This window comes from Danio aesculapii, chromosome 3 (assembly GCF_903798145.1).
Source record: "Danio aesculapii chromosome 3, fDanAes4.1, whole genome shotgun sequence".
Taxonomy (NCBI): Eukaryota; Metazoa; Chordata; class Actinopteri; order Cypriniformes; family Danionidae; genus Danio; species Danio aesculapii.
This window is the reverse complement of record NC_079437.1, coordinates 58,491,959-58,504,458: the sequence shown is the minus strand read 5'-3', so window position 1 is coordinate 58,504,458 and position 12,500 is coordinate 58,491,959. Positions and strand designations below refer to the sequence as shown.

Genomic DNA, 12,500 nt, shown 5'->3' with positions numbered 1-12,500 from the left:
AGGCGGCACAGTGGCTCAGTGGTTAACACTGTGGACTCACAGCAAAAAGGTTGCTGGTTCAAGTCCCGGCTGGGCCAGTTGGCATTTCTGTATGGAATTTGCATGTTCTCCCCGTGTTGATGTGGGTTTCCTTCGGGTGCTCCGGTTTTCAGTCCAAACACTTGCGGGATAAGTGAATTGGATGAACTAAATTGGCCGTAGTGTATGAGTGCGTGAGTGAATGTAAAAGTGTATGGGTGTTTTCCACTTCTGGAAATAGTTGGCAGTTCATTCCGCTGTGGTAACCTCTGATAAATAAGGCACTCAGCTAAAGGAAAATTAATGACTATACAGTGTTTGCATTTCATTACATGTCTGTACCTCATCATAGCCCTAAAAGGATGTCGAGTATTTCGAACAGGACACGACCATGTAAACACCGCTTTGTGGTTCCAGTCTGTAGGCCAAAGTAAAGTCATAACAGCGCAGCAGACGCAGTGATTGGCCATAGCTTTCGGTGAGCAGAATAACTGGTCTTCTCCTCCCGAAGAATCAAAAACAAACACATTAACAGTGTATTTTCTCAAGGCTCAAGTTAATGGCAAATCCCAGCCTCTCTTAGATGAGGCAGGAATGTTTAGGAACACGATATCTACAGCATTTGTTTTCATTCTGGATCTGTGTGCTGTTGTTCCTGATGAATATCTTTTAAGAAATGTTCGCTCATACTGAAACTGTTATTTCCATTGTTATCCTCTACATGAAAAACAAGAGGAATATTTCTCTAATGTTTTTATGAGCCTTGGGATATCTCAAGGAATGAGATTTACATGAAAAGATATTTACATGAAACACAATCATAACTTATATGATTTTGACTTAGAGCGGATAGGATTTTGGCTGTTGCTAGAAGGGATACAGCTGCGTCAAAATGATAACAAGAATTATTTATATTATTTATTAAAATCAGTTAACCAACCAACCAACCAACCAAATCAACCAACCAACAAATCAATCAATCAATCAATCAATCAATCAATCAATCAATCAATCAATCAATCAATCAATCAATCAATCAATCAATCAATCAATCAATCAATCAATCAACTAAACAAACTTCCAATTATTCAAACAACCAACCATTCAACCAACCATTCAATCATCCAACCAACCGACCAACCAACCAACCATTCAACCAAACAAACAACCAACCATTCAACCAAACAAACAACCAACCATTCAACCCACCGACCAACCAACCTACCACTCAACCAAACGACCAACCACCCAACCAAACAACCAACCAACCGACTGACCGACCAACCAACCGACCGACCGACCGACCGACCAACCAACCAACCAAACGAACCGCCAACTTATCCAGGATTTGTTTCATGCAGCAGATGCCCTTCCAGCTCATCACTGGGAAACACATACACACTTATTCACACACACATACACTACGGACAATTTAGGCTACCCAATTCACCTGTACTGTCTTTGGACTGTAGGGGAAACCGGAGCACCCGGAGAAAACCCACACAAACACAGGGAGAACATGCAAACTCCATACAGAAATGCCAACTGACCCAGCCGAGGCTCGAACCAGCGACATTCTTGCTGTGAGTGGACAGCACTACAAGTCCTACTAGATGCTGCTGTCTGTTAAACGCGTCATAACAGTCTTGTGAAAAGTGTCCATACTAAATAAACAGAATGAAACATCACGAAACTCCATTACACTGACAACATTAGAGCAGCTCAATAGTGCGGAAAATCCAGGTGACGAAGCGACCTTGAAGTCCAGGCTACTGAAGGCCAGAAATTCCACATATGTGACGCATTGGTTGCAGATTAACTTAGTGGATAAATGAGGAACGGAGAGTTGACGTCCTTCACGCACCAGACCCTGCAGCGCTGGAGAACAGGAAAGGGCTTCAGTTACTCATCCTCCGCCTGATGAGGAAGCAGATGTGCTCATTCGGACATTCGTCGGTTTCCTGAGCAGGACAAAAACTCAGAAAGAGAAAGGAGCGTCCGGTTTAAAGCAGTCATAAAGCCCATCAGGAAGTTAACCTTTTCCAGGAGATCAGTAAATGAGTCTTTAGTCTTTACAACTAGCCAGACGTTGTGATTTGGTGATTGATTGGTGATATGTGGAACATTTAAAGGGATAGTTCACCTAAAAATTAAAACGTGTGCACTATTTACTAGTGTGGTTTCAAACCTTTGAGTTCCTTTCTTCTGTTGATCACAGAAGAAGATATTTGGGAGAAAGCTGAAAACCTAGACAGTTTTTAAAGGGATAGTTCACTCAAAACTTGATACTGGAAACTTGTTGACTTCCGTAGTAAATAGAAAACCAATACTATGGAAATTAATTGTTACAGGTTTCTTCAAGTTTTGAGTGAACTATCCCTTTAAAAACTGTTCAGGTTTTCAGCTTTCTCACAAATATCTTTTCTCTCATAACACTCTGGAACCGTTTGAGTAAACAATGAGTAAATCCTCACTTTTGGATGAACTATCCCTTTAAAACATTTCAGAAGGACTCCTGTTTGCGGTTGTTTTCTTTATTGTGATGTGTTTATTATTGTGTTCAGTTAATTCAGCGTTTTAAATGCTGTGATGTCATCATGGATGGAATGTGTCAATCAGGGATGATGAGTCATGGGGGCGGGACCTTTGGCTCTGGGTTTCTGAGTGACCTCATTGGGCGTGATTAATTCAGCTTCATTAACTTCTACTGTGTTCTGACATCCTTGCAGTGTGTGTGTGTGTGTGTGTGTGTGTGTGAGTGTGTTTTAAAGGGATAGTTCACTCAAAAATGTAGATATCCTCACCATTGACTCACATTCAAATGGTTGTAAACACTTTTTCTTTCTTCTGTTAAACACAAGTACTGAAATCTTCGCAAGAATGTTGGAAAAAGCAGTCACTATTGACAAAAAAATACTATTCAAGTCAATGGCTAGTTTAATTTAAGGAATATTTAGTTCTAGTCTAGTCGTCACCTTACAATTATCACGTTCTGACATTTTTGTCAAAATTTAATTATTGCCATATTCTAATAAAATTACAACTTATTTACATTATGGGCAGTTTTTTTATAAGTTGTTTACATTTTAAAACTTTTTATTTTAAAAAACAAATGTTACACACATACTGTTTGTTGTGGAATGCAAAAACTTTGAAGCTCAATATCTCAAAATCCTTCAGAACGCAGATAGAACCTTATAATTCCAAGGTGACGTAGGGCCTGTAGTTCCTATATGACCCCGGATTCTTATGTTGCATGGGTATATTGTTAAAATACATTGCTCAAAATGCATTGTAGGGGTCGAAATGATTTTTCTTGTATGCCAAAAGTCATTATATTATTATATTATTATTATATTATTATATTACATATTTAGTAAACTTCATGTTGCTTGAAGAAACTTTGTAACTTCCCTACCATAAATGTATCAATTTTGTGTTGGTAATATGCTTTGCTAAAAGCTAATTTTCTCAGTATTTAGTATTTTTAACCCTCAGATTGCAGATTTCTAAATAGTTGTATCTCCACCAAATACTTTCCTATAGATCAATGGGAAGATTATTCATTCAGCTTTCAGATAATGCATAAATCTCCAAATAAAAGTACACTTATGACACATATGGCTCACATATGGCTCACATATTAACCTAATTAAAACTACTCCTAATAAAATACTTTTTCACCCTCAAAATATTGTCAAGTCTGGTGAAATCTGTAGTTTCATCCAAAAAAAAACTATTGACAGCAGACAATTAGTGAATAATTTGTATGAATTCATTTAATTTGTCCATTTTGGTGTGGTTATGTTGTGGTCATAGTGTCCTGCATCTAGTTGTTGATGAATGTTGAGCTTAAATGACATTATTGATGAGTTTTTTTGGTGTCACCTTCGTGTTTATACTGGCGAATGCATATAGGAAATTAGCCAAAGCGGAATATTTAAGGCCTAGTGGCTGTAGTTTCCAATATATGACCCCAGGGTCTTATGTTGCATGGATATATTGTTATATTACATTGCTCAAAACGCATTGTAGGGGTCGAAATGATAGATTTTTCTTGTATGCCAAAAGTCATTAGAATATTTAGTAAACTTCATGTTGCTTGAAGAAACTTTGTAACTTCCCTAACATAAATGTATCAATTTTGTGTTGATAATATGCTTTGCTAAAAGCTAATTTTCTCATTATTTAGTATTTTTAACCCTCAGATTGCAGATTTCTAAATAGTTGTATCTCCACCAAATATTTTCCTACACATCAATGGGAAGATTATTCATTCAGCTTTCAGATAATGCATAAATCTCCAAATAAAAGTACACTTATGACACATATTATGGCTCACATATTAACCTAATTAAAACTACTCCTAATAAAATACTTTTTCACCCTCAAAATATTGTCAAATCTGGTGAAATCTGTAGTTTCATCCAAAAAAAAAAAACTATTGACAGCAGACAATTAGTAAATAATTTGTATGAATTCATTTAATTTGTCCATTTTGGTGTGGTTATGTTCTGGTCATAGTGTCCTGCATCTAGTTGTTGATGAATGTTGAGCTTAAATAACATTATTGATTCGTTTTTTGGTGTCACCTTCGTGTTTATACTGGCGAATGCATATTGGAAATTGGTCAAAGCGGAATATTTAAGGCCTAGTGGCTGTAGTTCCTATATATGACCCCAGGGTCTTATGTTGCATGGGTATATTGTTATAATGCATTGTCCAAATACATTGTTGTCACGATCACAAGCGATCTAACAACCAGAGATTGCTGGTAAACACTCACATTTACATGAACTACAAATCTGCTATTTCATGGACTACAAGTCCCAGTCATGCAACACAAACACACAACCGGTTCCTGATCCTGACTGATTGCAAACATACAGCTGATTACACACACATATATACAGCTCACTCTGAGACACTCATTGCTGAGTCTTGTTATCTGTTCTAGTGACTATACAACGCGTTTACCTTTGTCTTGCTTCGCTGTGTTTTTGACTCTCGCCTCGCCTTGTTTGTTTGAAGTTGTCTGCTGCCTGCCTTGTGACCATCTGCCTGTTATTTTGACTATGACTCTGGATTGCCCTTATACATCTGTTTGCTCCTTTGTTGACCATTGCTTGCCTGACCATTCTGTTAATACAACCCTGCATTTGGATCTGAACTCTGTTGTCAGCGTCACATCCCAATGTTACAATTGTAGGGGTCAAAATGATTAGAATCATTAGAAAATCATTAAAAAAACATTTAGTAAACGTTATGTTGCATGAATATACTTTACTGTAAATTCCTTACCGTAAATTTATCAAAACTCAATTTTTGATTGGAAATTGAGCAAATTTTGGCAACCTAATTTTCTGTTTTTGAACCCTCAGTTTGCAAATCAAGTAGTTGTATCATGGCCAAATATTATTCGTTACATCAATGTGTACATCAATGAAAAAGATCATCTATTCAGCTTTCAAATAATGTATAAATCCAAAAATGTCCAAAAAATTGACACTATCAAATTGACAAATTGACATTAGTTTTGTAGCCCAGGGTCACAAATTTACCTTATGCAAAAGCTCCTACTAAATAAAGGTGCTTTAAATCACAAAATTATGTCAAGGTTGACTGATAAAATCTGTAGTTTCATTTGCAGTGCATTTGCTGTTCGCTTCATACATAAAAAATGATTGACAACAGACATAAGACTTGTCGATTATTGGCTTTTAAACTCTCTGGTTATGATCTGGTCATGGTGTCCTCCTCCTCGTTGTTGATGTTGGTGAATGTTGAGCTTGAATGACGCCACTGATAGTTTGCTCACGTCACATGAGTGTTTATACTGGTGCTGTGAATTCCATCAGGAAACTGACCCTAGATCAGAGGCGTTGAACTCCTGAATTCCTGGAGCGCCACAGCCCTGCGTTTAGTTCCAGCCATGCTTTAACACATTTACCTGTAGGTCTCAAACAAGATTGAAGAACTCAGTTTGCTTAATCAGGCGTGTTTAATTAAGGCTGGGGGTAAACTATGCAGAGCTCTGGCCCTCCATGATGTAGTCAGATTTTCATGCATTTTTAATCATATTATTGTTTTTAAAAAAGTTTTTAATCCCGAAAACAATGTTGACAAATATTCACTATTAACTATTGGTGTACTATCATGTTTATGACAGATTTATGACTAGTTATGTTGTCTTGGTAATGTCAAGTTGTCATGAAAACAACAAAAACGAGTTGTGATGTATTTGTTTATGTCAAGTTATCATAACAAACAATTCATGTGTCATGTCATGATTTTAATGGTTTAATGCAACATGGGCTCATTCTGAAAATGTAGCCCTATATACGTTTCTGGAGATCGTGAATTATGTAGCCAGAGGAACGTACGGCTGCATTTTGTCTTTAAAATTAACGAAACGGTGTGATATGACGCCGTTCCTTTAAGCGCTTACCAGCTGAACGCTTATCTCAGTGGGAATGGCTTTCCTGCTGTTACCAGTTTGTCAAGTGACTCGTCACGTACGTCGGAGGATTTGAAAGGGAGAGTGGAGTTGATCATGATTATGGCATTTGAGTCTGGTGAAAAACGGTTCCACAAACCATGTAAAACAAAAACAAAAGCTAAAAAATAAAATAAACAAGTAAATAACACTGTGAAAATGTGGTAAAATCTGAAAAAGTGGTAAAAATCAGGCTGCTGTGAGGGCTTTTCTTTTTCTGGGTTACTTTTGAAAACACTGTTGGTTGGGTTTAGGTAAAGCGGGGGGTGCTGGTCAATCGGAGCTTTAAAAACACTATTGGTTAGGTTTAGGTAAAGCGGTGGGCGCTGGTCAATCAGAGCTTTTAAAAACACTATTGGTTGGGTTTAGGTAAAGCGTGGTTGCTGGTAAATTGGAGCTTTTAAAAACACTATTGGTTGGGTTTAGGTAAAGCGTGGGCGCTGGGCAATCGGTGCTTTTGAAAACACTATTGGTTGGGTTTAGGTAAAGCGGTGAGCGCTGGTCAATCGGTGCTTTTGAAAACACTATCGGTTGGGTTTAGGTAAAGCGGTGGGCGCTGGGCAATCTGTGCTTTTGAAAACACTATCGGTTGGGTTAAGAGAAGGAGGTTGTTGGGGCTATCGGTTGGTTGGTCAGTCAGAAAGTCAGTCGATAGCCGCCTCTGGTGGATTTACACGAGAACAGCAGGCATGAATGGCACTTGCGAGAGAAATTTGAGATCTGAAAAAGCATACACAACGTCCTCTGGTGGATTCGCAAAAACAAAAACTGCAAAAAAACGTACCTCCTTTGACATAATTGGCGCTCTCCAGAAATGTATATAGGGGTACGTAATCAGAATTAGCCTGGGTTGGTTCAATGACAGTCTTATAAACACCCCTTCAAGTAAAGTGTCACCAGACATTTTCTTCATTCATTCATTCATTCATTCATTTTCTTTTTAGCTTAGATCCTTTATTAATCGAGGTCGACACAGCGGAATGAACCGCGAAATTATCCAGCATATGTTTTACGCCGCGGATGCTCTTCCAGCTGCAACCCATCACTGGGAAACACCCATACACTCTCATTCCCACACATACACTACGGACAATTTAGCTTACCCAATTCACCTGTAGCGCATGTCTTTGGACTTGTGGGAAAAACCGGAGCACCCAGAGGAAACATGCAAACTCCAGACAGAAATGCCAATTGACCGAGCCGAGGCTCAAACCAGCGACCTTCTTGCTGTGAGGCAACATTGCTACCCACTGCGCCATCGCCAAATATTTTCTTCTTACATTTAAATCTGCTGTTTAACTACTAGTTATTTAATTTTGCAATGTTTACATTTATTGTAGAGCTGAAAAGGTAAAGTCTTCCTGGCAAAGTTGTTCTTTATTTCAGGTTTTTTGTTCAGTGTCCTATCAGTTTTTTGGTGATAAATACACTCCCACTGGTCTCCGTCTGGCACAGTTTATCTGTCTGTCCTTGTGTGTGTTTATCTGCTCCTGAGGGCCAGCAGTGGTGCGGTCAGTGGGAAAAGTGAGATGCATCTGCTGCTTTACTCTTATCTGACTGACTCTCAGGACGGCTGTAACAATGGGCAGTCTGGCAGAGACATTGTCCAGAGTCCAGTCACAGCACACACATCTCTCCGCAGAGAGGAAGTCGCCTGTGCTGTACTTCCTGTCGGCTCACGATCAGGGAACTGCAGGTCCCCTGTACTGAAAACACAAATATTAATGTTTCAGACACTCCAGGACTTACAAAATTATTAGCATTATCCTGTGGATTTTTTTGTTCTTTTTCCCAAATGACGATTAACAGAGCAAAGATTTTTTCACAGTATTTCCTATAATATTTTTTCTTCTGGAGAAAGTCTTATTTGCTTTATTTCGGCTAGAATAAAAGCAGTTTTTATTTTTTTAAACCATTTTAAGGTCAAAATTATTAGCCCTCTTAAGCAATATTTGTTTCTATAGTCTACAGAACAAACAGCTGTAATGCAATAACTTACCCTAACTTGCCTAATTAACCTAGTTAAGCCTTTAAATGTCACTTTAAGCTGAATGTCTTGACCAATACCTAGTCAAATATGAGGTTAAATAATATATGAGTCTATAACAGTTGCTAATGTAAAGTAATGATAAGCTTAGTGAGTGTAATGAACTTTATTTCCCTCTATTAGATTCTGTATGCAGTGTTGTCTGGGCTGCTGGATAGTAACCCTTTCTCTGAGAGCGGTCAGCTGCGCATGCCCGCAGGAGTCAGCCAGATCCTGGACGTCCTGAAGGAGGCCCTGAATCTGCTCAACACTTTCCAGGTGCATCGAGAGATCACGTCTCAACTGCTGACCTATCTGTTTTTCTTCACCAACGCCTCGCTCTTCAACACACTGATGGAGAGAGGTCAGCACTTCACCTCACACTGTCAATACTTCACAATGGAAAAACCTCCTAAATATCAGAATTTATTTACTGTACAATTTACTGTAACGTAATTGTTTACAGCACAAATTAAGGTAACGTAATCGTATTTACAAATTTGAGTGGATTGAACATAAAATATTTAAGTTGTCCCCAAAAAAACAAAAGTTGTGTTATTTCAACTCATTTTAAATACCCTTTTACGCTAACAACTACACAGAACACCTTAGTTACAGCCTAACAACCACACAGCATGCCTAAACAGCCTAATAACACTCTAGTAACAGCATTAATTACACTGGCAATCGACAGAACACCCTACACTGTAAAACATACAGTTATTTACAACATAAATTGATTAAGTTAACATAATCGTTTTTTACAAATTTGAGTGGATTGAACATAAAACATTTAGGTTGTCCCAAAAAACAAGAGTTGTGTTATTTCAACTCATTTTAAATACGTGGTTTGAACAAGTAGCACAAGTATTCACCCTGATTACCCTGGAAATCACACCGAACACCCTATTAACAGCCTAGCAACATACTAGCAACCACAAAACATACCCCAATAACCACCTACCACTACACATAAAACCATAGTAACTGCATAACACCTTAGCAACCACCCTGATACCCTAGAAATCACACTGAACACCCTAGTTACAGCCTAGTAACACTATAGGAACCACCTAGAATATTCTAAACACCTAGCAAACCACACCAAACAACCCTATTAACAGCCTAGCCAACAATGCTAGCAACCACACAACATACCCCAACAACCGCCTACCATCTAACCACATTACCTTAATAACCGCAGAACACCCTAGCAACCACCCTATTACACTAACAACTACACAGAACACCTTAGTTACAGCCTAACAACCACACAGCATGCCTAAACAGCCTAATAACACTCTAGTAACAGCAGTAATTACACTGGCAATCGACAGAACACCCTACACTGTAAAACATACAGTTGTTTACAACATAAATTGATTAAGTTAACGTATAGTTTTTTACAAATTTGAGTGGATTAAACATAAAACATTTAAGCTGTCCCAAAAAACAAGAGTTGTGTTATTTCAACTCATTTTAAATACGAAGTTTGAACAAGTAGCACAAGTATGTTTTTAATTAACACCCTAGCGATAACCCTGATTACCCTGGAAATCACACCGAACACCCTATTAACAGCCTAGCAACATACTAGCAACCACTAAACATACCCCAATAACCACCTACCACTACACATAAAACCATAGTAACTGCATAACACCTTAGCAACCACCCTGATTTCCCTAGAAATCACACTGAACAACACTATAGGAACCACCTAGAATATTCTAAACACCTAGCAACCACACCAAACCCTCTATTAACAGAATAGCAACATGCTAGCAACCACACAACATACCCCAACAACCGCCTACCAACTAACCACATTACCTTAATAACCGCAGAACACCCTAGCAACCACCCTATTACGCTAACAACTACACAGAACACCTTAGTTACAGCCCAACAACCACACAGCATGCCTAAACAGCCTAATAACAATCTAGTAACAACACTAATTACACTGGCAATCGACAGAACACCCTACACTGTAAAACATACAGTTGTTTACAACGTAAATTGATTAAGTTAACATAATCGTTTTTACAAATTTGGGTGAATTGAACATAAAACATTTAGGTTGTCCCAAAAAACAAGAGTTGTGTTATTTCAACTCATTTTAAATACGTGGTTTGAACAAGTAGCACAAGTATTCACCCTGATTACCCTGGAAATCACACCGAACACCCTATTAACAGCCTAGCAACATACTAGCAACCACAAACATACCCCAATACCACCTACCACTACAAAAAAAAACCATAGTAACTGCATAACACCTTAGCAACCACCCTGATTACCCTGGAAATCACACTGAACACCCTAGTTACAGCCTAGTAACACTATAGGAACCACCTAGAATATTCTAAACACCTAGCAACCACACCAAACACCCTATTAACAGCCTAGCAACATGCTATCAACCACACAACATACCCCAACAAGCACCTACCAACTACACACAATACCATAATAAACTGCAAAACCACCCTAGCAACCACCCTGTTACCCTAACAACCACACAGAACACCCTTAGTTACAGCCTAACAACCACACAGGATGCCTAAACAACAACCTAGCAACAACATAACCTAATAACAGCTTCATAAACTCTAGTACAACCCTAATTACAATGGCAATCGACAGAACACCCTACACTGTAAAACATACAGTTGTTACAACATAATTGATTAAGTTAACGTAATCGTTTTTACAAATCTGAGTGAATTAAAAATAAAAAATTTAGGTTGTCTCAAAAAACTGGAGAATTGTTTCTACTCATTTTAATAAGTAGTTTGAACAAGCAGCAAAAGTATTTTTTGAGTGTAGTAACAACCCTAGAAATCACCCGGATTACCTTAGAAATCACACAGGACACCCTATTAACAGCCTAGCACACATGCTAGCAACCACACAACATACCCCAACAAGCACCTACCAACTACACACAATATCATAATAACCTGCAAAACACCCTAGCAACCACCCTGTTACCCTAACAACCACAACAGAACACCTTAGTTACAGCCTAACAACCACACAGGATGCCTAAACAACAACCTAGCAACAATATACCTAAGAACAGCTTCATAACACTCTAGTAGCAACCCTAATTATGCTGGCAACCAAACAACATCCTAGTAACCCCCTAGCAACAATCACACAACATGCTTGCACCCTCACATCATTTAGTCTGGAAAACCTTCACATGTTGAGTATGAAATGTTTTCTAAATGCTTATAAATCTGCTTTAAATGTTCAGGGTATGTTTTATAACGCCAGCATCAAGGGTAGTTTTCAACTACTTTTTACTGTCTGGTTTTAATATGTTATTGCACTCGTGAAGCTCGTGTGGTTTTTTCTGGTAAGGGTGCAATTTCAGTCTTAAAGCCTATGTTTTGTACAAACAAATTGAAGTAGGAAGAGCTTGTTTTGGTGCTCGTTCTTTCAACACTTCTTAAAAGGATGACAGTTATGTTCAGACAGTATGCTGGGAATCTTTTATGGCTGTTTGTATACTTTGATCCACATGAGAATTTTCACAAAGAACACATTTCAATCAAGTATGTCTCTGACTACATCTAGAAGTGTTTGAAAAGAGCAAGATGAAAATACTGCTGACCTCAATTACACTTGACTTTAGTCCTTTTTTTGTTGGCTTCATCACCTTCCTTATCAGAATAAACAAATTAAACGTTAAGATTGTGTGTCCTTATTTATTTCAACCCAGGTTCATTCTGAGAAAGTAGTCCCGGGGACGTTTCTGGAGACCGCGAAATACGTCCCGGGAGGTACGTATTTTTGCAGTTTTTGTTTTCACGAATCCACGAGAGGCCGCTGTGCGCACTTTTTCCCGCGCCGTTCTCGCGTAAACCCGCTAGAGGGCGCTGTCGAACGACCTTCCGCCTGTCTGCCTGGATGACAGAATGATTGACCGTGCGACCGGCCAATCGGCTG

The 12,500-nt window shown here is 38.6% G+C and overlaps 1 protein-coding gene across 2 annotated transcripts in view; it reads left to right on the top strand.

The window, feature by feature from the left end:
- radil2a (Ras association and DIL domains 2a) overlaps nt 1-12,500 on the top strand; it is a 77,745-nt gene that overhangs the window by 31,769 nt on the left and 33,476 nt on the right. For both annotated transcript variants that reach the window (XM_056454318.1, XM_056454317.1), the window contains exon 9: nt 8,685-8,904. In XM_056454318.1, coding sequence (XP_056310293.1) covers nt 8,685-8,904 — 220 coding nt within the window. The remainder of the gene's footprint in view (nt 1-8,684; nt 8,905-12,500) is intronic.